Source organism: Microtus pennsylvanicus, chromosome 8, assembly GCF_037038515.1.
Source record: "Microtus pennsylvanicus isolate mMicPen1 chromosome 8, mMicPen1.hap1, whole genome shotgun sequence".
Taxonomy (NCBI): Eukaryota; Metazoa; Chordata; class Mammalia; order Rodentia; family Cricetidae; genus Microtus; species Microtus pennsylvanicus.
This window is the reverse complement of record NC_134586.1, coordinates 19553022-19578728: the sequence shown is the minus strand read 5'-3', so window position 1 is coordinate 19578728 and position 25707 is coordinate 19553022. Positions and strand designations below refer to the sequence as shown.

Genomic DNA, 25707 nt, shown 5'->3' with positions numbered 1-25707 from the left:
GTTAGAGAAACTCTAACTTGCCCCAACCACAAACCAAATCTGAGCTGCTTGCATTACCAGGCCTCTTTAATTCCTCTACATAGGGACCCTCAACACTTCCCTTGCTGCTCAGCTTCTCTACCATGGCCTTAAGGGACCCCTAGAGCAGTCACCCATCCCCTCCATCCCCTCTTTCCCCCATAAACACACTTAAGTCTGTCCTCTGGCTTCCACACTAGCCTTTCACATGCTAACCAAGGACAAGTCATCAAAACACTGTGACAAAAGTTGGGAGAGGACACCATTTCCCCCTGGTTTATTTCCCTAAACATCTAGACATAAGTCACTGCAGGCTGGACATTTGCCCCTAGACCCTGGTCACAGTGGAACTGCTTATCCCCGAGACAAACAAAATCTCACTACACATGCTCAGTACACACTCACTCAAGGGCCTCATCAGCCACTGAGATTTCCTAACTTTCCCTCCATCCAGAGCTGCTCCATACTTACTAATATTAAATCACAGCCTTGTATTTGGGCCACGCCCACTATCCACCCATCCCACAACACTTCTCAAATAACCCCTCCACATCCTCTGAGGTCCTTTGCTCCACTATGAGACACTTGCTCTGTCTTCTAACGCTTTTGCCAGTATATTGGATCACCCCCTGAAAAAGCCCCAGATTTTTTTCCAGATGGAAACAGCCTAAAATAAACCCCTTATTCAGGACGATATGCTGTACTCAAGGAAACCCTGCTGCCAAGGGGCCCAGCCCCTACCAGGCTCCCAGGAAGTCAGAGAAACTGGAGAGGAGATGTGGGTAGACAAACTATTGAACAGATGCCCAGACACACAGGGGAACTGTACCTGAGAGCCAAAGCTTAGTTTATTTTTCTCTTTGTTGGTTGTTCTTCCTCTTCCTAATCTTTTTTTCTAATTTATTTATTTACTTATTTATTTATTTATTTATGGTTTTCTGAGACAGGGTTTTCCTTGTATAACAGCCTTGGCTGTCCTCAAATTTGATCTGTAGAACAAGCTGGCCTTGAACTCACAGAAATCCACCTGCTTCTGCCTCTTGGGTGCTGGGAATGAAGGTGTGCACCTCCAATGCCTGGCCTGTTCTGTTCTTTATCCTCTTGTGTTCCCCTTTCTTTGTCTTCTCAGTTGTCTCCCTTATAATTCTTTGAAATGTTCTTTGTTATATTTGTTCCCTGATGCTCCCTTTATATCTCTCCTTATTCTTATTTTTCCTATTTTTATTTTCCTCTTATTTCTGTTATACCTAAGACAAAAATTCCATTCTTTCACCTAATATGAGTGTTCTGTCTGTATATAGACCAATTTACTGTCTTTTGGCTTTCAGATGCCCTCCGTGAATTAATTCCTCCCTGAGCATTTCTCCCCTCTGCTTCTCCCTTGCTTTCTGAAAGTCCAGCCACCCCTGAAAAGGCAGCTGGAGGCTGTGGGTGGAGCCAGTGGCTTCTGGCCAGTTAGCTGGAAGACCATGTTCCAGTGGAGAGCAGTGGGTGGAGTTTGCTGCCAATTTGTTTGAAAGGCGGTTTTTTTCCTGGAAGCGTGGTCTGGCAGAGTTGTGGGTTGAGACCCAGGTGAAATGGTTCTAAGAGCCTGCTGAACTGGGGAATCGTGGAGCCAGGAGCTAAGGCCCTCATGAGTGAGGACTTGAGTGGCCTGTCCTCATCCTTCAACGGGGACTACAATGAGCTGCAGGAGATGACAGGTGAGAGCCCAGGGGCGAGGGGAGATGGGCTGGGACTCTGGGCACAAGCCTGAGGGCACTTCCTGAGGTGAGCTCCCTCCGCAGGAAAGACTTACCTGAAACAGATATGTTCTTGGCACGTGGATGTTCCGCAGGCCACAATGTAGCACTGCGGTCCATGGGCAGAGCAGTAAGTCCCTGGGATTGTGGACATGGGCACTTTAGTCCATTCCTGCATCTGCCTAGGACTCCTTCAAGTGTACCACAAGGACTCTAGAGAAACTTTAAAGGAGTGCTCAGCTAACAATCAGTTCTCCTTTATACACAATAGGATCATTTAATTTCTTTTCACAAGTTTATTTACTCAAGGTTCATACTGGGGCCTGTGATTAATTCTGTAAGCTACATGACCAAGGAACTGTGGCCTAAGTTTGGGTACAGAGACAAAGTTTTCTTGATCATCAGTCTGTTTTTCCACAGGCAGAATTCATGGGTCTGTATGTGTGAAACTTCCTTCTTAGTTTCCATCCTTGACAAATCTCACATCTAACAAAGGGGAAGGTGACTTTTTGTGTATTTTTGCCTTTATTATATCTTTTATTGGAGTAATTGTCCCAATAACCTAAACCATTTTCCTAATCATCTTTACTGTCTTAAATACCTGTATCTTTTAGGCAAACTCAGAAAGTTGAATTAAATCATTGATCTAACTAAGCATCATTGCTCCCACAAAAATAATCTTCATTATGATCTGCAAGTAAAGTGCCCAGTGAGGAGTGGGATTTAATGATACCAAGGCCAGACAGAGCAGGAACAGGGCCACAGCAATCAGGAGGAATGAGAGCAGAAGCAAGGGGCATTTTGTAACTCAACCTCACCTCCTCCCTCCCTTCCCATGACACCCCCTCCATCAGGATTTGCCTCTTGGGGGGGGGGTTAGATTTACTATTCAGTGAATTGAACTCCCTAAGCTCTCTTGCTGACTGTAGCTCCTCTGACATGGGCACTGACAGAACCCCACTAGTCCCACAAGACCACACTTAGTAGCAGCGAATCCCTACCCTTCACACAGCATCCCAGTGGCAGAACTAAGTGTTCCTACCTGGGCTCTAGCACTTGCTTCCAGTCTTAGAGTCAACATATCCACTGGTTTCAAATACATCTGCAGCATAACACATGCAACACCTTACTCTGGAGAGAAAGGGGTTTCCTAAGCAAAAGGAAACATCAATAATGAACTCCCTTTTCATACAGAAACGAAGCAGTTCTCTTTCTCAAGCTGTCATTGCCCACTGCAGGTGACAGCAAAAGACAAGTGATTCTTTTCTCAAAAACAGGCTGACCAATGTCCCAACAGACAACCCTGCCATGTCCTACAACAAAGATACCATCTCCAGAGCCAATCTTGTACACTGAAGACACTGCTTCCCACAGCTGTCACCACATACAGGGCACTGGACAGTAAGTCTCGGCTTCTGGACTATGGATGTCATTTCTGCCCCTAGAAAGGCTGAAGCCAGTTTCTTCCCATAGGAATTTTGTCTCCTCCACCCTTGTGGATTAGACATTTGCTCATCTACCCACATGGCACGGGATGTACGGTCCATCCTTGCATGCGAGTGAGATCTGAGATTCATGGGATCCTCAAGGTTAGGCAGTAGATTACTCTTAGTTCAGTAACTAAGGACCCTGGGTCAAGCTGTGTTTCTGGCATATCTGGCCTTCTTTCCAGCATGGCCATCCTTTATGGACCAGGGTTTCTTTAAAGAAAAAAAAACATTTTTTAAGGTAGTTGTAGGCAAGTGTAAAGTGCGTTTTTCTTGTAAGATTCTTTTATTTTCCTTATGTAATTTTCAAAGTAGGCATTCTTATATTCGTATTTTACAGATAAAGAGCAACAAGGACAACATCTCAGAATCGTCTCTCCCATGTCTCCTGCTAGCCTTTACTGCTGCTATGCAGTGATCATCGTCCTCACTGCAGCTGTGATTGCACTTTCTGTGGCTCTGTCATTGTCAGGTGAGTGACATTCTCCAGATCCTGCAGCATTCTGTCCACATCCACACTGTCAGTTACACTTACTGAGCCAGGCACTGTGTGAAGGGCAGAAGAGAAAACACGGGAAATTCCTGTTCTCTGGGAACTTAGGGTCTAGCAGGAAGATGCAGTGAAGGAACAGCACAGGCTGTGGTGTGCACAGGAGGCCAGGCTCAGCATCCCTGGGAAGAAACATCCCTCTAGAGAGATGCAGGAGACATGTTTATCTGGAGGAAAAATTCAAGACAGAGGACAAGAGGACAAGGCTAGGGGCAGGGAGGGCAATGAAGAGTAATATGGTTGGGGAAGGTACAGAACACTCCACCACCCCATGATTCATGTTTTCAGTTAATATCTTCATCTATGGCCTGAAAATATTAAATAGAATGATCCAGAAGTATGCTGTTCCTGAGCTTTTAGTTTTAGACTATTTTGAATAATTGATAAAGTCTTATATGCTTTCCTTCAATAACTGGAGCAAGAATTCATGATATTGTTTTATAAAATCAACTTTAAACTTGTCAATGAATAATATACAAGTCTAAAAACAAGCAAACATTTTCCCAGAAGACTTAGTATGTATAGTCTAAACTGTCACGTGGAACTATATAACAGTCACCATCAGGGCCTGTTGCATTGGTTCCTTTCATTAAAGCCTCATTGTAGTGTGCATAAGAATTGGGAACAGCTCCAACAAATTGACCTTCACTAAAAATAATTGTATGAGTGCCATTTCTAGTATTTAATATTTCTTATCAAATCATTTATTTCTAGCCTCAGTAACCCTTCCAAAGAGCCTTGTAGTCATTTTTACCTGTTAAAGGAAGAAAAGGGCAAAGTTATGAAAAAATATTATTTTTCAAAGCAGTCCTGCATTTAGAACTTCTTACACACACGCACACACACACACACACACACACACACTCACTCTATTGTGATAGACTCACAGATGAACACATCACACTGCTCCATTAGCATAACCACTCCAACACTTGCCAAGTCCCAAACCCTGTGCATCTCACTGAACTTTCACCCAGTTAGCATAGCCATTCTGAAGCCATTCAGCTTTGGTTACAGTTTTAGATTTTCATTGTATTTACATTTTACACACTTATCACCCACAAATTAGAAGAAATGCCAGCAAAGTTGAAACTAGAAAAGATATGCTATTTATAACGTTTTTATGGATTTGGGCCATTGGCAGCATCCTTTCCTTCATTGTCACCTTACATCACCCTTCCTTGTTCTCCTGTCTACGTGTTACACCATGCCCTCATTCACAGCTGTTCACACTGTGCATCCCAGCTGGGACAAGCATATGAGGGAGTGCATGGGGTCTCTATTTGCTGAGTTTGTGTGACCTTATTTAATATTATACTTTGTAGATCCCCCACTTTTCTACAAGTTTCAAGTTTTCTTTATGTCTGAATAACTTTCTGTGTTACACATGTACCACATTTTCTTTATCTGTATCTGTTTATCAGTTGTGGACATCTAGGTCAGGTCAATTTTGCTGTTATTGTACATGGGGCAGCAGTAGACATGGATGTTCAGGTCTCTGTGTTATGATGTAGCATTCTCTCATATATGCCCAGGAGTCACAAAAGGTCTGTTTGTAACATTTTAAAGGAGCCTCCATACTGGAGATTTCAGTTTTACTCCCACCAGCAATAAATAAATTATATATTATATAAAATATATATAGTTATTATATATTTCTGCAGAGTTCTGACACCTGCTTTGAGATTTCTTGATAATTGCCATTCTGACAGCTTCGAACGAGAGCCAGCATATATTCATGTGGATTTAATGTATGTGCACTTGATAACAGGAAGGTCTTAATCAAAATTTTGGTATCAAAAAATTATTTTACCACGCATTGTTTTGCATGCTGGTGTTTCTCCATAGTTAAATCCAGAGAAGTGAGGAATCTTAATTGGTCATTACAAAAGCAGAATGTGTTCTCATTCCTCCCACTCTTCAACTGGACTTTGGCAACTAAGTACAGTGCTCCAATGTTGGTCTCTGTCTCTGTTTTCGGCAGTTGCTGGATGAAAGTTCTATGGTGATATTTAAGATATTCATCATTCTGACTACAGGGCAAATCAAGATTGGGTTACTCTCTTCTTTTGTTTAGGGTCTTAGCGGGAGTCAACTTTGTGGATTTCTGGGAATTTCTTTAGAGACAGGTTTCTCCTAACCCTGTAATGACTCCCTCAATCAAGATATTTTTCCTTGCTCTAGTCTCTGTCCTTCCTCCATCTTGACAATCCTATTCCCTCAAGTTCTCCTCAACCCTCTCCTTATCCCCTCCTTTTCACCTTTCACCCTCCCTTCTCCCCTTACCCCTATGCTCCAAGACCATGATGGGTTCACCCACTGAAACAGTCTACCTGAGCTAATAGGAGCTCACCAACTCCAGCTGGACTGGGCCAGAATAAGCAGACTGAGGGGTCACTGGCAGTGGCACCAGGATTTATCCCTACTGCATGTAGTGGTTTTTGGGGAACTGATTCTTTTTGGATGTATACCCTGCTCAGCATAGCTATAGTAGGGAGGGCCTTGACCTTCCACAAAGCAATGTGTTTTACCATCTCTGAGGATTGGAGGGTGTTTGAGCCTGTGTGGCGGGAATGGGAGGAAAAAATGGAGCGGGAATTTGGATTGATAATTTGTTTAAATCTAATAAATTAAAAAGAAGCAGAATGTGAAGCAGGATCATAGGAAAGGAACCTCTAGGATTCCAGCAATCAGGAAGAGTCCTCAGGGGTAATGACTATGATTTTGTTCAGGGTATGGTGTCTTTAGTCCCTGCTCTTAGGAGACATAGCCAGGTGGATTATTACAAAATCCAGACAAGTATAGTCCACAGAGTGAGATTCAAGCCTGGCAGAAGGACATAGAGAGATTCTGTCCCTAAACTGAAAATACAAAGAAAAGAAACATTTCCTTAGAGTCCCACACGAAGGTTCTTGATGGGAGATCACCATGCTAGGAGGAGTCTCTAAGTGATCAGTAATGAAAGCTACAGTGAAATACACAGCTCACAACAGAGATTGAATGCTTAGACAAAGAGACAAGACATGGAAATGTTTATCTATGATATGTTTTTGCACTGTGTACATTCTAGTGAGAAAGGAAGACAAGACCATTGTGAGCCCTGAAGTTGTCTATGCCACGTGCCCAAGAGACTGGATTGTATTTGGAAGTAAATGTTTTTATTTTTCTGAACACACAAGTAACTGGACATCCAGCCAGACCTCATGCATGGATCAGGGGGCCCATCTAACTGACTTTGACAGTCTGGAGGAGCTGGTAAGAAAGGATCGGGAGTTGGTTTGTTGTTTGCTCCTGTGAATATGTATTGCCTTGAGATAGAGAGCTTAAAGCTGGAACATGAGGAAGGTTCCCACCCTAGTCATTGGGGTGCATGGAAAACATGTTAGCATGTGCCATTTGTGATGGTAACACATCTGACTGTAGCCCTGAGACATTCCATAGATATTCTCCCCTGTAGTGCTCATAGTCAACTTGTAAAGTCAAACATTCAGTTGAGAATCGTGGTGGTCATGCAAGTCTTTGTTCAATCTGGCAGGTGTTGCAAACTTAAGGTGACAACTGTTAATAACTGTAAATACAGGCTTAACAAGGGGCTTTCTCAGCCACAGAAGGATGGGTGGTTGTGAGTGTACTATGGGCTATGGCTGTAAAATGCATCCACCGAGAACTGAGGGTTATTTAGGCTCCAAAGTTGTTGGCCCTCAGTTCAAACCTGCTGTCATCCCGAGAAGAGGCTGTAGGACAGAGACTCAAGACTCATCTGAAACTGGGAGACACATGTATTTGCTTTCTGTGTTTTTGACAGAATTTCCTGAATAGATACAAGGGGGATTCTGCCGCCTGGATCGGCCTGCACAGAGAATCATCAGAGCATCCTTGGATGTGGACAGACAACACTGAATATAACAACTTGTATGTGTTCAGAATGCTTTTCCTCCTACTGTGTTCATGTGCTGTGATTGTGTGAGTTGTGGTTGTGAACAGTGAAATGCTGAGTCATGTGAAGAGAACTGAACTGGAAAGGGAGAAACCCTTGGGCTGGAGGTATGCCTTGGGGCTGGTTGTATGTTACATGCAACAGCCAGTCCCCAGAAACTCCACATCCTGGCAAATTTACATGTGTCAGAGTCACCTAGTGTTGTTTCACTCCAAATCTTTATCCTGATGATGGCATCTGGGGTAGATGCTGTCTGCTCTCAGCACTTGGAATCTCACATTGCTACTAACTGCCATTGTGGGATGCAGACAGAACTGCTGATGGCCACTAAGTGCTCTGAAACCCCAGGAAGTCACTGCAGAATTGCTGGACAGGACTTACTTGTCAGACAGATGTATGCACAGTTGCACCTGTCACTGAAGCAGAGACTCCAGGGTCTTGGAAACCTTCTCTAAAATCTCATTATCAAAGAGCACACAGGACAACACTGGATGTCAGCATAGTCATTTTGAATGTTTCATTTCTCTGGAACAGTGAATGTCCATCAGTAAAGACCTTTTGCAATTTACTAAGTGCATTTTCTTCCCCTTTCATACATGTGAGAACTTCTTCAAGATAGAATTGAAAACTATCCTTGGATGCTACCCATGGCTGAGTGAAGTTCATGTGAACATGGCAGACGGCAGCAGTCAAATGCTTTGTACACACAGTACAGGGTCCAACACGGATGAGTGAGAAAGGTGTGGTCTCCAAATGGAACCCTGGGAATGGAAAAGTCACTGGGTGTAACACTAGTACTGGTGATTCCTCATGGCCTCTGCCTTTCTGTGATTCGTGCTATAAACAAGCAGTGGACACGAGTGAGATATCATTGCTGGGGTAATGCAGTGGCCGATGCTGCAGGAATTTTGTTTGTTTTTTGTTTTAGGATTTCCATCCGAGGAGAAGGAGAACATGCCTACCTGAGTGACAGTGGGATCAGCAGTGGCAGGAATTACATAAGTAGGAAGTGGATTTGTAGCAAAGCCAACAACTATACTTTCCAGTGTCCAGGAGTTTAACAGTTTGTCTAGAGAGTGTGTCAACTTAATCACGAGAGATCTGTAACATGTTATCTACAATTACAGCTGCATTCCTTGAACTTATGAAGTTATCAAAATCAACTCACAATCTTTGCTGACATCAGAGATAAAACTATTATAGAGGACTATACTAATGGATACTTGGGAGACTATGGGTGATTCTAAATTCAATAAGTGTTTGGTATGGATTTGTACTCACATCATAAACCTGAATTACAATCACATCATTCAGTAAACAACATTTCTCTGTGTTCTATTCATAGTTCATTTAGTGCCCCTTTGTTTCAATCCATTCTATTTCAGATTTTATTTCACTATTTCTGAAATATGTCAATACTTTTAATATTGAAATTACTTTGTGTTTAGCAGTTTTAATTATCTTATTTTCAGTAGATGTTAATCCAAAGACTGGGAGAGAAACATCACTGACCCAAATCTTCATGACCAAATTAATCAATTAAAGCACGCTTTTTTATTTGTGTACATGAACTGCCTCCCCTGAGGTGGGGTTTGAGAGGTCAGCATAGGAGGTGAGAGAGACAAAATTTTTATAAAGCTCAGGGTAAGGACTTTCTAAATGGTGAACTTGACAGGTGAAAAATGTGTGGTTACAGGAGCAGAACATAAATTACACAATAGTCCAATACAGGCTCCTGAAAAAAAGACATGGCTGAAAACGGGGATGTTTCAAGGCAGTCATTAGCAACAGGGAGTCAAAAGGTGGTAGGTAAATAGGTGGTCATGTAACATTGTGAAACAAAGATAGGCTTACAAGATGGTTATAAACAATGTTTGGAAACAAAGGCCTGATTGCCATTGCTGGAACAGACAGTACAGAACCATTTGTAGCTAGGCTTACAGGTGGGCATATGCCAATACATGAAAACAGAGGTTTATTCATAAACAGAAATGAGCCAATTTTGTCTTTGCTATAAGATGGCTTTTAAGCCTAAGATGGAGGAGGCTGGTTCTTCCTACACGTCATCCCATGTCTCAATGGCCCCTCCTATCTTGTCATGCTTAAGTATAATCGAGCAATAAAAATGGGCAATGAAGCTGATCAACCTACAGGGCTACACTGCCCGGTACCTCCTCTCTCTTCCTATCCCATCCAGCTTACATCCAGATCCCCCCACCCTCTGTTTCTCTCCCCCCTCCCTTCCCTGGTGGCAGAGCGCCTAGTGCTCAGCCTGCTTGGGCGCTGGGTCCTAACCCCAAGCGTAGGGTAAAGGGGAGCTCGGGGGCTTCTTTGTCCCCATAGCCCGCCTGCAGCAAGCAGGGTGGGCCCTTTGTCTGCGAGTGAACCAAGCAGCACGGAGTTTCGATCAGGGCACCTAGTGAGACATCATTGTGGTGAGTGAGTGCTGTGGCACCCGGGAACAGCCCGCCTACACTTCCTGATCAACCTACAGGGCTACACTGCCCGGTACCTCCTCTCTCTTCCTATCCCATCCAGCTTACATCCAGATCCCCCCACCCTCTGTTTCTCTCCCCCCTCCCTTCCCTGGTGGCAGAGCGCCTAGTGCTCAGCCTGCTTGGGCGCTGGGTCCTAACCCCAAGCGTAGGGTAAAGGGGAGCTCGGGGGCTTCTTTGTCCCCATAGCCCGCCTGCAGCAAGCAGGGTGGGCCCTTTGTCTGCGAGCGAACCAAGCAGCACGGAGTTTCGATCAGGGCACCTAGTGAGACATCATTGTGGTGAGTGAGTGCTGTGGCACCCGGGAACAGCCCGCCTACACTTCCTGATCAACCTACAGGGCTACACTGCCCGGTACCTCCTCTCTCTTCCTATCCCATCCAGCTTACATCCAGATCCCCCCACCCTCTGTTTCTCTCCCCCCTCCCTTCCCTGGTGGCAGAGCGCCTAGTGCTCAACCTGCTTGGGCGCTGGGTCCTAACCCCAAGCGTAGGGTAAAGGGGAGCTCGGGGGCTTCTTTGTCCCCATAGCCCGCCTGCAGCAAGCAGGGTGGGCCCTTTGTCTGCGAGTGAACCAAGCAGCACGGAGTTTCGATCAGGGCACCTAGTGAGACATCATTGTGGTGAGTGAGTGCTGTGGCACCCGGGAACAGCCCGCCTACACTTCCTGATCAACCTACAGGGCTACACTGCCCGGTACCTCCTCTCTCTTCCTATCCCATCCAGCTTACATCCAGATCCCCCCACCCTCTGTTTCTCTCCCCCCTCCCTTCCCTGGTGGCAGAGCGCCTAGTGCTCAGCCTGCTTGGGCGCTGGGTCCTAACCCCAAGCGTAGGGTAAAGGGGAGCTCGGGGGCTTCTTTGTCCCCATAGCCCGCCTGCAGCAAGCAGGGTGGGCCCTTTGTCTGCGAGTGAACCAAGCAGCACGGAGTTTCGATCAGGGCACCTAGTGAGACATCATTGTGGTGAGTGAGTGCTGTGGCACCCGGGAACAGCCCGCCTACACTTCCTGATCAACCTACAGGGCTACACTGCCCGGTTCCTCCTCTCTCTTCCTATCCCATCCAGCTTACATCCAGATCCCCCTACCCTCTGTCTCCCTCCATCCCTCCCTTCTTGGGGCAGAGTGCCTCCCTGTTCAGCCTGCCTGGGCGCTGGGACTGAACCCGAAGGTGAGTGCAAAGGGGAAGGTGGTAGCTCCTTTGTCTCCATAACCTGCCTGCAGCAATAGGGTGGGCCTTTGTTTGCAAGCTAACCAAGCAGCAAGGAGATCGGAACTGGACTCCAGGAGAAACATCACGGGGGAGTGACATCACTTGGAAGGTACATCAGTTGGCAAGAAGACCTGATCCTGTAAAAGAAGATCCATAGGAGAATATTGGAAGGAAGAGATGGGGAGACGCCAATGCAAGAATTCACCCAACAATCTGAAAAACAACACGAAACCACCAGAAGCCAGCGACCTCACAACAGGAGGACATGAACACCTTAATCATGAAGAAGGAGAAAAAACTGACTTCATGACAGTGATTGACACCCTTAAACAGCATATAAAAAACGCCCTTATAGAAATGGATGAGAAGTATAACAGAAAGTTCGAGGAATTGAGTAAATCAGTGAATGATACCCTAGGAAAGCAAGGAAAAACAATCAAGCAGATAATGGAAACAGTTCATGATTTGAAAAATGAAATGGAGGCAAAGAAGAAAACACAAACAGAGGGCCGGCTGGACATGGAAAATCTAGGTAAACGAATAGAGACTACAGAAACAAGCATAACCAGCAGAATACAAGAGATAGAAGAAAGAATCTCAGAGTCTGAGGATAACATAGAGAAAATAAACGCACTGATCAAAGAAAACAGCAAGTCCAACAAACTCTCATCACAAAACATTCAGGAAATATGGGACACAATAAAAAGACCAAACCTAAGAATTATTGGAGTAGAAGAAGGAGAAGAAGTGCAGCTCAACGGTCCAGAAAATATACTTAACAAAATTATAGAAGAAAACTTTCCCAACCTGAAGAAGGATGTACCTATGAAGGTTCAAGAGGCATACAGAACCCCAAATAGGCTGGATCAAAAAAAAACATCCCCTCGCCATATAATAATCAAAACACAAAATATACAGAATAAAGAAAGAATATTAAGAGCCGCAAAGGAAAAAGGCCAACTTACTTATAAAGGTAAACCTATTAGACTTACACCTGACTTCTCTATGGAAACCATGAAAGCCAGAAGGTCCTGGATAGATGTACTGCAAAAACTAAGAGACCATGGATGCAAGCCCAGACTACTATATCCAGCCAAGCTTTCGTTCACCATAAATGGAGAAAACAAAATTTTCCAGGATAAAAACAAATTTAAGCAATACGTAGCCACAAATCCAGCCTTACAGAAAATAATAGAAGGAAAATCACTAACCAAGGAGTCCAACAGAGACCTCAATAACTCAGACATCTAGAGACCCTTCACCAGCGCAACTCAAAGAAGGGAAACACACAAACCCTACTACTTAAAAAGTGACCGGAGTTAACAACCACTGGTCATTAATATCACTTAATGTCAATGGACTCAACTCACCTATAAAAAGGCACAGGCTAAGAGACTGGATACGAAAACAGGATCCAACATTCTGCTGTCTACAAGAAACACACCTCAACCACAAAGACAGGCACCTACTCAGAGTAAAGGGCTGGGAAAAGGCTTATCAAGCAAATGGACCTAAGAAACAAGCAGGTGTGGCCATACTAATTTCTAACAAAGTTGACTTCAAACTTAAATCAATCAAAAGAGATGGAGAGGGACATTTTATACTCATAACAGGAAAAATTCATCAGGAAGAAATCTCAATCCTGAATATCTATGCCCCTAATATAAAAGCACCCACGTATGTAAAAGAAACATTGCTAAAATTCAAGGCAGCCATCAAACCGCACACACTAATAGTAGGAGACCTCAACACTCCTCTTTCACCAATGGACAGGTCAATCAGACAGAAACCTAACAGAGAAATTAGAGAATTAATGGAGGTAATGAAGCAAATGGACTTAACAGACATCTATAGAACATTCCACCCAAATAGGAAAGAATATACCTTTTTCTCTGCAGCTCATGGAACCTTCTCGAAAATTGACCACATACTTGGTAACAAAGCTAACTTACACAGCTACAAAAAAATATTACTAACCACCTGTGTCTTATCAGACCACCATGGATTAAAGTTAGAATTCAACAACAATGCTACCCCCAGAAAGCCTACAAACTCATGGAAACTGAACAGTCAACTACTGAACCATACCTGGATTAAGGAGGAAATAAAGAAAGAAATTAAAGTCTTCCTTGAATTCAATGAAAATAAAGAAACAACATACTCGAACTTATGGGACACTTTGAAAGCAGTCCTGAGAGGAAAGTTCATAGCACTAAGTGCCCACTTAAAGAAAACAGAGAAAGCACATATTGGAGACTTAACAGCCCACCTGAAAGCTCTAGAAAAAAAAGAAGCAGACTCACCTAGGAGGAGTAGAAGACAGGAAATAATCAAACTGAGGGCTGAAATCAACAAAATAGAAACACAAAAAACAATCCAAAGAATCAATGAATCAAGAAGCTGGTTCCTGGAAAAAATCAACAAGATTGACAAACCCCTATCCAAACTAATCAAACGGCAGAGAGAAAATTTGCAAATTAATAAGATCAGAAATGAAAGGGGGGTCATAACCACAAACACAGAGGAAATTCAGAGAGTCATTAGATCTTACTACAAAAGCTTGTATGCCACTAAACTGGAAAATGTAAAAGAAATGGACACTTTCTTAGATAAATACGATTTACCAAAATTAAATCAGGACCAGGTGAACAAGCTAAACAGACCTGTCAGTCGCGAAGAACTAGAAGCTGTTATCAAAAACCTCCCTACCAAAAAAAGCCCAGGGCCAGATGGTTTCAATGCGGAATTCTACCAGAACTTCCAAGAAGACCTAATACCTATACTCCTCAATGTATTCCACAATATAGAAACAGAAGGGTCATTACCAAATTCCTTTTATGAAGCTACAGTTACTCTGATACCAAAACCACACAAAGACTCAACCAGGAAAGAGAATTACAGGCCGATCTCACTCATGAATATCGACGCAAAAATCCTCAACAAAATACTGGCAAACCGAATCCAAGAACACATCCGAAAAATTATCCATTATGATCAAGTAGGCTTCATTCCTGAGATGCAGGGCTGGTTCAACATACGAAAATCTATCAATGTAATCCATCATATAAATAAACTGAAAGAAAAAAACCATATGATCATTTCATTAGATGCTGAAAAAGCATTTGACAAAATTCAACATCCATTTATGTTAAAAGTCTTGGAGAGATTAGGGATACAAGGGTCATACCTAAATATAATAAAAGCTATATACAGCAAGCCGACAGCTAACATCAAATTAAATGGAGAGAAACTCAAAGCCATCCCGCTTAACTCAGGAACACGACAAGGCTGCCCACTTTCGCCATACCTCTTCAATATAGTGCTGGAAGTTCTAGCAATAGCAATAAGACAGCATAATGGGATCAAGGGGATTCGAATTGGAAATGAAGAAGGTAAACTTTCGTTATTCGCAGATGATATGATAGTGTACATAAGCGACCCCCAAAATTCCACCAAAGAACTTTTACAGCTGATAAACAGCTTTAGTAATGTGGCAGGATACAAGATCAACTCCAAAAAATCAGTCGCCCTCCTATACTCAAAGGATATGGAAGCAGAGAGGGAAATCAGAGAAGCTTCTCCATTCACGATAGCCACAAACAGCATAAAATATCTTGGGGTAAATCTAACCAAGGAAGTGAAAGATCTATTTGACAAGAACTTTAAGGCATTGAAGAAAGAAATTGAAGAGGATACCAAAAAATGGATGGACATCCCTTGCTCTTGGATTGGGAGGATCAACATAGTAAAAATGGCAATTCTACCAAAGGCAATTTATAGATTCAATGCAATCCCCATCAAGATCCCATCAAAATTCTTCACAGATCTGGAGAGGACAATAATCAACTTTATATGGAAAAACAAAAAACCCAGGATAGCCAAAACCATCCTATACAATAAAGGATCTTCTGGAGGCATTACCATCCCTGACTTCAAACTCTATTACAGAGCTACAGTAATGAAAACAGGGTGGTACTGGCATAAAAACAGAGAAGTCGACCAATGGAATCGTATAGAAGACCCGGACTTTATCCCACAAACCTATGAACACCTCATTTTCGATAAAGGAGCTAAAAGTTTACATTGGAAGAAAGAAAGCATCTTCAACAAATGGTGCTGGCACAACTGGATGTCAACCTGTAGAAGAATGAAAATAGACCCATATCTATCACCGTGCACAAAACTCAAGTCCAAATGGATTAAAGACCTCAATATCAGCCCGAAAACACTGAATCTGATAGAAGAGAAAGTGGGCAATACCCTACAACAGATGGGCACAGGCGATCGCTTCTTAGGTATAACCCCAGAAGCACAGACATTAAGGGCAACATTGAATAAATGGGACCTACTAAAACTGAGAAGCTTCTGTAAAGCAAAGGACACTGTCACTAAGACACAAAGGCAACCTACTGACTGGGAGAAGATCTTCACCAACCCCACAACAGACAAAGGTCTGATCTCCAAAATATATAGAGAACTCAAGAAACTAGACTTTAAAAGGCTAATTAACCCAATTAAAAAATGGGGCGCTGAACTGAACAGAGAATTCTCAACAGAAGAAGTTCAAATGGCCAAAAGACACTTAAGGTCATGCTCAACCTCCTTAGCGATCAGGGAAATGCAAATCAAAACAACTTTGAGATATCATCTTACACCTGTAAGATTGGCTAAAGTCAAAAACACCAAGGATAGCCTTTGCTGGAGAGGCTGTGGAGGAAGGGGTACCCTCATCCATTGCTGGTGGGAATGCAATCTTGTGCAACCACTGTGGAAGTCAGTGTTTCGGTTTCTCCGGAAATTCGGGATCGACCTACCCCTGGACCCAGCAATACCACTCTTGGGAATTTACCCAAGAGATGCTCTATCACATGTCAAAAGCATTTGTTCAACTATGTTCATAGCAGTATTATTTGTAATAGCCAGAACCTGGAAACAACCTAGATGCCCTTCAATGGAAGAATGGATGAAGAAAGTATGGAATATATACACACTAGAGTACTACGCTGCGGTAAAAAACAATGACTTCTCGAATTTTGCATGCAAATGGATGGAAATAGAAAACACTATCCTGAGTGAGGTATCCCAGGCCCAAAAAGACGAACATGGGATGTACTCACTCATAATTGGTTTCTAGCCATAAATAGGGTTCACGGAGTCTACAATAGGCGAATCTAAAGAAGCTAAGTAAGAAGGTGAACCCAAGGAAAAACATATAGTTATCCTCTTGGATAAGGGAAGTAGACAAAATTGCCGGGGGGGAAAGTGGGATCTTGGGGGTGGGGTGGGATGGGGGTTAGGGGAGATGGGGAGAGAAAAGGTAGAAGGGTAGGAGGGTGGACTTGGGGAAACAGGAGGATCGGGATAAAGGAAGGTTGGATAGGGGAGCACGGAACCACAATTCTTAGTTAAGGGACCCACTTTAGGGTGGGCAGGAGACTTGACCCTAGAGGGGCTCCCAGGTGCCCAAGCTGAGGTCCCCAGTTAGTTCCCTGGGCAGCTGAGGATAGGGAACCTGAAATGACCCTACCCTAGAGCAATACTGACGAATATATTGCATATCATCCTAGAACTTGCATCTGGCAATGGATGGAGATAGAGACAGAGACCCACACTGGAGCACTAGACTGAGCTCCCAAGGTCCCAATGAGGAGCAGAAGGAGTGAGAACATGAGCAAAGATGTCGGGACCACGAGGAGTGCACCCACCCACTGAGACAGTGGAGATGATCTACTGGGAGCTCACCAAGGCCAGCTGGACTGTTACCAGAAAAAGCATGGGATAAAACTGGACTCTCGGAACATGGCGAACAATGAGGGCTGATGAGATGCCAAGGACAATGGCATGCGGTTTTGATCCTACGCAATGTGCTGGCTTGGTGGGAGCCTAGCCAGTCTGGATGTTCACCTTCCTAGATATGGATGGAGGGGGGAGGACCTAGGACGTACCACAGGGCAGGGAACCCTGACAGCTCTTTGGACTGGAAAGGGAGGGGGAGAGGAGTGGGGGGAAGGGGAGAGGGGTGGGAGGAGGGGGAGAAGAGTGGGAGGAGGGGGAGAAGAGTGGGAGGAGGGGGAGGGAAATGGGAGGCTGGTGGGAGGAGGTGGAAATTTGTTTTTTTTTCTTTTCTTTATCCTACTTTTATCAATAAAAAAAAATCAAAAAATCAAAAAAAAAAAAAAAAGAAAAAAAAAATGGGCAATGAATTAATTATGAGGCCCGAGTTAGTTTTTATTTGGTCAGTGAATAAAGTGAGGACATGACCATTTACAGGTAGATTCGAGGGGAAGGTTTTATTGTAGATATGAGGAACAGCATGGCCAGAGGCATCTGGAAGAGTCCACAGTGGGGAGAGCAAAGAGTAGACTAAACCTGAACTCGGGAGAATAAAGAGCAGAGGAGAGTGAGAGAGGAGGACCAAGAGAGGAAGATAAAGAGAGAGCTTGGCCAAAATGGCAGGGTTATGTAGGAATGAGAGGCTGGGAAAGGGAAGCCATGAGCTGGAGTTAAGAGTAGAGGCCAGGGAGAGAGGAGCTGAAAGGAGTCACAGGTCCTGAGTGAGCCTGGAGGCCAGCATGCATTGTAGGATGGTTGTAGCATGGAAGTCTGTCATTCGTCCTGAGTTTCTTCTGGACCAGAGAGTTGGTTTATTTGGTTGGGTTGTTTTTGTTTTCTGGTTTCTTTGTAGTGTATGTGTTTAGTTTGTGTGTGTGTGTGTTTCGCTTTCTATTCTACTCTTTCTGGTAATAGGCACTCTGGTGACTTACAGGAAGTTGCTGTAGACCATGCTCCTTATGTCCAAGAACAAAGGAAACTAACAGCACAGCTCTCAATGTGCACAGATAAGGAAGTTCCCTGTGCATTGGGGCCTGGGGTTTTCAGATCCAGTGTGGTTCAAAGGGAAGGTGGGGAGGGGAGGTGCAGTGGAGGTTGAACCCCACTCCAGGAAGTTCTCTGGCATTTCTGGTTTGTGGTAAATTATGGAAAGGAAGGATCTTGTGGGATTCCTGTTTCAGGCTACAGAAAGGAACCTGTCTTCTGGATTTTGAAAACAGTCTGCTTTATTCTTTTATTTTTATTACTTTATTCCCACTGTCTTTAATTTTTCTTTGTGCACTTGCTTGTTTTAGTAAAGAATATTCGATATCCTGGAAAACAGTGCTCATACAAAGCAAAGAGTCAAGTTCTTGAGGAATGTGGATGATTTTCATGTAAGCAAAATATTCTGTAGCTGACACCACGTTCTTTTATTCCTCTTGCCAAACTCCCACTTCTTTGAGAGAAGCCAGTGCTGACACAATATATCATACCATACTATCTAGTGCGTATATACTTAATATTTCCTTTATAAACACCTTGAATTTAAATTTTAAAGAAATAGTAAGAAAGCAAGTGAGAACAGCTCCATATGACTGGTAAAGAAACAAGTAACTTTCAGAGTGAAACAGCCTTCCGGGTTTTTACTGGGGACATTGATAGTAAGAGTGGTGCATTACCTGATTAAAGATGAGAGGCGCTGTGAGAATTCTAATGCACTGAATACAAAGGACGTCTTTGTTTAATGTATAACTGAAAGGAAGGAGGGAAGACAAAGAGAAAAAGCCTATTAAGTCAAACACATCCATTCAACCTTGAGGAGCAACAGGAGTCACATGGCAGCAAGCAGCAAGGTGGGTCCAGAGAAGTGAAAAAGTCTGGTTTTGCCTAGAATCCTAAATAGGGAGAGAAGCAGAACATGGAGAGGCTCAGATCTTCTGATTTAGCACTCAGAAAAACCAGCGAGCTTCACAGACTGCTTGGTGCAGCTCCACAGGTGACCACAGACTGGAGTTCCAGGGAAGGAAAAGCACATTATCTCAGTAGAGAAAGACTGTCTCCTGCAGCCTCTTAGCAGGGCTTTAGGTGGATCAGCCCTGCTGAGAGTGGGCTCTTGGCCAGGTGAGTGACAGGCCCAGCAGGACTTGCTCTTTCCCTGCTTGCTTTCCTCATGCTGGCAGGTCCATTCCTACACTGGCATTAGAGCAGTGCTTCTCAACCCGTGGGTCTCTACTCCTTTGGGGTCACATCTCAGATATCCTGCTTATTAGATATTTACATTATGATTCATAACAGTAGCAAAATTATGGTTATGAAGTAGTACGGTTACGAAATAGTAAAATATAAAGTTTAGTATTGGGGGTCACCACAACATGAGAAACTGTATTAAAGGCTCACAGCATTAGGGATGTTGAGAACCACTGCATTAGAACCTACTTATTCGGGATTCCAGCATCTACAGAAGACCATCTGAGACATCTAGTCTCATAGATTGGGAACAACTTCTGGATTCTTGGACTTTCTGTTCATAGTCAGCCATTGTTGGACTAGCTGGATAACAGCCTATAAGTCATTCTAATAAATACCTTTCCTATAGACAGAGAAGATTCATTCTATAAGTTCTGTTGCTGTAGAGAACCCTGACAAATACAGTGACATATGGTGACAAGGCAGGACAGGATGCAGGCAAAGGGTCTGTGAGTCATGAAAAATGTTATGGAGAAAATTTTTTTTTTTTTGTTTCAGCTCTAACATAGGTTTTTTTTTATTTAGTGGTGAGTTCATAAACATGCAATTGACAGTGAAAGACTAAAACCATAACGAAAGCTCCATGACTTCAGAATGGCTGTTCCAACTCTGTGGAAGTGCAATGACTTACATAGGCTTTGGGACTTGCTAAGTGTTTGAGACTAGTGGAATGTGCCAATCTTGTGGTTGTTGTCTCTAAAAAGTCCCTGCTGACTCAGCTTGTGAATGATTCTAGGCTTACACTCCCACGTGTGTGGGACCTTGGCCAAGTCTCTGTGGCTCAATAAAAATTTCGAAATCATAAAGCGTCATCCTGGCCTGGGATGAGAGTACCTCGTTTGCAACAGAATGAGGGGTCTCTGACCTCCAACCTGGGCTCCGTGGTATCTGCACTTCTGAAAGTGGTCAATGCAGTCCAGCGCCAGACCTGAGGAATGGGAGAAGTTTTGTCCAAGGACAGAAAAGCTATTCTGGGGCCCAGCTTTTACCTTGGATTCAAAGGTATGGGTCCAGTCCCTTACCCAAGAGGCGTCTGCATAAAGGGCTGTGCTTCTGGCCTTAACCCAGTCCTTCACTGTGAGAAGGACAAAGCCCTCCCTGTGGACACAGACAGTTGCTATTCCCTTGTCATAGCCCTGTCCATGGGACCCATTATAGAGAGAGGGGGCTCTCACCTCACACTGAGTATAAATAAATAAGAACAACAAAAATATCCTGTCCATGTGAGACATATATCTGCGGAGAGCGGTAGCCATTGTGTAGTGTAAAAGACCTCAAAAGGGAATCCCCCAAGGTCCAGGGAACAAATCAGCAAATGTGGGTGCCCTGACAGTGGCTCTGGATCCAGAGAGACCTCTCCAGATCTTCATTACCCTGCCTGAATCTTAATTTTTCGCGATCGCAATCTATATGCAAAGAGATCAAGTGGACAAAAAGAAAAGATACTCAACAGAAGACAAATGGGTGGTGTTTCTTTCTGAATGAGGGACCTGTACTCCCTGCCTTTATCAGAAAATAGATGATTACCAGACTCTACCTGGCTACACATCTGTGGGCATCTATAACTGCTGAATGACTCAGGTCCAGATATTATTCCCAAATTGAGGTTTCCCCTCTCCCTGGGGTCCAATAAAGCCTGGTCTTCCTTGCCAACATTTTCCTATATCTGGCTTAGGTCCTAAATGTTGATTGGAAACTACAAATAGGACAAAATTTCAGGGAAGACAGGAGGATAAATAGAATGGAAACATGATCTAGGCATGTTCTTGAGACTGGTGAATACTGGAACTATCTTCTGCTGTTTGCTCTCCTAAGACAGAGATGCATCTCATATCAAGAAATTCCTAAGACATAAATGACTAATCATTCCTCCTCTATGTCCTCGCAGGCCCTGTGATAGTCACAGGGACTGTTCGTCAGACAGTGTGAGAGGCTGTATGTTTGCCTGGAACCTGAACAAGTTCCAGCCTGGCAACCTTGTGTGGGTAGAGAGATCCTGACATGTAGCCTTGAGAAAGTATGGAAAGTCTGATACCCTGTGGTCCTGACACTGCTTCAGCATCACTGGTGTCCCCTGTGCACACAGCACACCAGCATAGGTAGACTACACATCATAAGGACAGATGGGTCATCACCAGGTCCTTTGATTCCCTAAAGATAAGACTGACATGGGCTGTATAATTATGTTTGTTCTGTTTTCTCTTTTTTGTCTCCAGTGAAAAGACCCCAACCTTCCATAAGCCAGAAACTTATTTATGGAGATTAAGCAAGAGCAATATATCATTGAGGGAAATGCAGTTGCTAGAGAGTACACTAGACCTGCATTTGGTTTCTAATCTGTTTGCACACTGCGTGCCAAATTTGATTCAAATAAATATTTAAATAAAATCTGAGCTGCACATAGAAAGTATTGTGAAAATGACCTGGTTAGGCATTACTGAAAGCTCCTCTGTGGTGCACTTCTGCCCTCTGCTGCTCGATGGTGTTTCCAACAGCTCATTCTATCAGATCCATTTCTGTTTTTTTTCTTCTTCAATGCTCTTGGTGTTGTTTTAAGCCAAAATGCAGCCCGAAGCTTTCATTCACAAGTGAACAGTCTCCACTGAGGCTTGTGGCTTGAATCTGTAGCCTCATGGGCATAAACAATTTCTTCTGAAACAAATTGTCAAGCATAGGATGTCACAGTTAAAGTTGATGATCTCTCTGAGCATGCCAAATGTCTGATATTGGTAAACCATTGGACATGAGCCCGACAATGATAGAGCATATTAATGAACTTATGGGTGATGACTCAACTCATGTGAGACTGACTTCGGATATTATTCTGTAACAAAACAATCTTAGACATTGAAGCATCGAACCCTTGCTGACATGTCCATCACAGTCTTCGCAAGAAATGTATCTCCCTTTATTAACAGCACAACCTGAGTGTTTCACAGCATCAAGGATGACAAATGGGTTCATCTCTGGAGTCTTCTGTAGCATGAGTGGGCAGCTCTTGTGAAGAATCTGGAGAGGAAGCCTTGCTGGGGCTTCCAGTGGTCAGTAGCTCCAATGATCCATGGCTGGAGTAGCTTAGCTGCAGCAGTGACTCCTCAGCTGCTCTTCTGCTACTGGGCCTGGTAGAATATTATTTTAACTAGGCAAAGATGTACTACATTTGTTTATGCTGCAGAACATTACTTTAGCTGACTAAAGGCATGAAACTTTTGTTTATGCTGCATTTGTTTAACTTTGGAAAGATGTGGTGTATTTGTTTCACGTTGTCTGCCTATGGCACCTGATTGTTCTAAGAAAGAGCTGAAGGGTGATTAGCTAGGCAGAGAAAGGACAGGCAGGGCTGCAAGACAGAGAAAATAAATAGGAGGAGAAATCTTGGCTGAGAAGAATGAAGAATGAGAAGAAGAATAAGATGAGAGAATGAGAGACAACCCCAGGGCAAGAAGCCAACCAGCCTCTATCCAGTCAGACATAGAAGCAGTGAAAGATAGGTGTAACAATAGAAAAGGTTTAAAATCCCCTGTAGTAGGGAGTTGCGGGCTGCTTCCCGCCTCTCGGCTCCCGGCCACTGGCTTGCTTTATACCTGAAATATCAACACACAAATTCTATTCTTTTAAACACTGCTTGGCCTACTAGCTCTAGCCTCTAACTGGATAATTCTCATATTTTCCTTAACCCATCTCTAATAATCTGTGTGGCTTACCAGGAAAGATTCAGCACGTCTGATCTGGAGGCTGGCTGCATCGCGTCTGCCCTGGAGAGGAGCGGCATGGCGTCTGGTCACTTCCTCTTCCTCCCAGCATTCTGTCCTGTTTACTTCACCCACCTATGTTCTAACCTATCAGGCCAAGCAGTTTCTTTATTAATTAACCAATGAAAGCAACAGATTGATAATATGACCTTCCCACATCATTTCCTCTTTAAAGTTAAAGCCTTTCTTTTTTGTTTAAACAGAAAAAGAGGAAATGATGTGGGAGTCTTCTGTTTTGTGTTGATTTCATTGGTTAAATAAAGAAACTGCCTTGGCCCTTTGATAGGATGGAAAATTAGGTAGGTGGAGTAAACAGAAGAGAATGCTGGGAGGAAGTAAGGCAGACGCCATGCTGCTCCTCTCCAGGGCAGATGCAATGAAGCTCTGACCCAAGATGGACGTAGGCTAGAATCTCCCTGGTAAGTCACCACCTCGTGGTGCTATACACATTAATAGAAATGGGCCAAGCAGTGTTTATATGAATGCAGTTTGTGTGTTGTTATTTCGGGTAAAGTTAGCTGGTGGCTGGGAGCTGGGCGGCAGGAACACAGCCCACAGCTCCTTCAACAATCCCCCAAGGCAAAAGATAGATAAAGAGAAACAAATGAATTTAAGTTAAAAGAGCTAGCCAGAAACAAGCCTAAGTTAGGCCAAACGTTTATAATTAGTAAAAAAACTTTCAGTGTCATGAATTGGGAGCTGGTTGGTGGCCCAATAGAAAAAGTAGAGAAAACCATCATCATCCAGTCCACCAACCTAAACTGACCCATCTTGGCACCACCAAAACACAAGCCTTCAATGATGGCAAGCTCCCAATTTCACTATGAATTTTTTTTTTTGGCAACTGCAAACATAAAGTTTCAGGAGGCAACAGAAGCCAGCCCCTCAGTGTTGAGGATGCTAGGAAGAATAAATCAGTTCCTTAACCATCCCCAACTATACATAGGTCAGGACAGCTAGCTATGCCTAGACCCCAAGTCCACATATAATGTTGGGAATGGAACTAATCAACAAGTTCTGCTTTTAAACCTAACAGTTTTAAATGAACCAACTAATCTCACCCTGGGCAAATCTCAGGGGCAATTGGTGTCTATTTAATGTCATAAAAACTCCCCCTAGATAGTTCCCCTATGCAGATTTATGTAACCAAACACATCAGGTCAATTCCAGGACTGGCATCAAGGGAATTTCTAGGCCAAGAGACAACCTGGCATTCTTATAATAATTTAGGGCTCCATCAAGTTTATATCATCAGTATTGCCTGCTTTGGAGAACCCACTCTGTTGTGACCTTGCACATATTATAGCACAGGTGTTCATCTATACTGGAGAAAAAGACAGGACCTGAGTGAGTCTTGGACTTGGGCTATCTTGTGTCCTGTGAGCCGTCTCCATTTCCATTCCCCTGTAGGTGGCGGCAGCCATCACAGCCTCCATTGCTGTTGGAACTTCAGCCTTATTTATGTGGCATAAATACTTTCAGAAACTCGGTGTTTAGGTAGACATACAGCTGTAATTTTCAAATAATTCTGTTTTCTATCAGGAACTGCAGATAGAATCCTTAACCAGGTCTGTTTTTCAGAATTGAAGAGGACTGAACTCCTTCTTTATGATACAAACAGGTCTCCATATGGGACTGGGAGAAACTTGTTGCTTTTATGCCAATCTGATAATTAGAGAAAATTTAGCCATGATCAGAAATAACATTCAGGAAAGTTACAAGAATCTAGCAACTAGTACCAATCTATGTTCTCCTTGTCTACTTAAGGCCGTGGCTTGGCACTTAATCCTTTTGCTCCCAACTTTCACTACAGGACCCTGCTTGCTCAACTTTCTTCTCAGCTATGGAAAACAGAATAAATTATGTTGAAACATTGTGCTAAGGAGAAAAAAAACAACCCTCTGCACCCAGGTGAATCCATGATTTGACAAATGTCCAAAGTTCCACTGGTTCTTTGAGGAATGTATGAAGTTCCCAGAACTTAGCAGGTCACTAAGCCTTAGCTCAACTGACACCATGATGGAAGTATCTTTCAGGTCCTGAAACCCAATATGAAACCAGGAATTCCTGCCAAAATGAGAACATACAATCCATCAAGTCCATAGTTCTGGGAAAGTCTCTAAATGTATTACTCTTGTTTTCTGACTCCTGTAGTTTGCTTCTGGCTACTTCTTCTTGCTAAGTGGGGTGTGTCAACCCAGTAGGTGAGGGGTTTTGTTTTGTTTTGTTTTTGCTCAGTCCCTCATCCTGAGGAAGACTTACTTCTGTACCAGGGTCCTGAACACCCAGTTTAGTCTCTGGATGGCCAATAAAGACTTTTTGCTCATTTGAACCCATGTCTGAGTGTTCTTCCCTGGTGGATACCTTACAATACTTAGCAAGTAGATGGGTAGAAATAATCAAACTTGGTGCTGATAACAATAAAATAGAAATAAACAAAAACCATTCAAAAA

At 43.4% G+C, this 25707-nt stretch overlaps 1 protein-coding gene and 1 pseudogene across 1 annotated transcript; one reads left to right on the top strand and one right to left on the bottom strand.

The window, feature by feature from the left end:
- The first annotated feature begins 1609 nt into the window (after positions 1-1609).
- LOC142855962 (C-type lectin domain family 2 member F-like) lies at positions 1610-9274 on the top strand. The gene is made up of 5 exons (XM_075982646.1): positions 1610-1721; positions 3588-3719; positions 6868-7052; positions 7603-7709; positions 8663-9274. The coding sequence occupies exons 1-5, from the start codon at positions 1652-1654 to the stop codon at positions 8793-8795; spliced, it is 627 nt and encodes a 208-aa protein (XP_075838761.1). The 5' UTR covers positions 1610-1651; the 3' UTR covers positions 8796-9274.
- Positions 9275-22034: 12760 nt separating this feature from the next.
- LOC142855702 (mitochondrial inner membrane protease ATP23 homolog) overlaps positions 22035-25707 on the bottom strand; it is a 51819-nt pseudogene continuing 48146 nt past the window's right edge.

What these genes read in the sequence shown, in the direction of transcription:
- LOC142855962 (XM_075982646.1), top strand. Translation starts at nt 1,652, where the DNA reads ATGAGTGAGGACTTGAGTGGCCTGTCCTCATCCTTCAACGGGGACTAC. An exon ending in TGAGCTGCAGGAGATGACAG is followed by an intron (nt 1,722 to 3,587) that starts GTGAGAGCCCAG and finishes CGTATTTTACAG; the next exon opens with ATAAAGAGCAACAAGGACAA. An exon ending in TGTGGCTCTGTCATTGTCAG is followed by an intron (nt 3,720 to 6,867) that starts GTGAGTGACATT and finishes TGTACATTCTAG; the next exon opens with TGAGAAAGGAAGACAAGACC.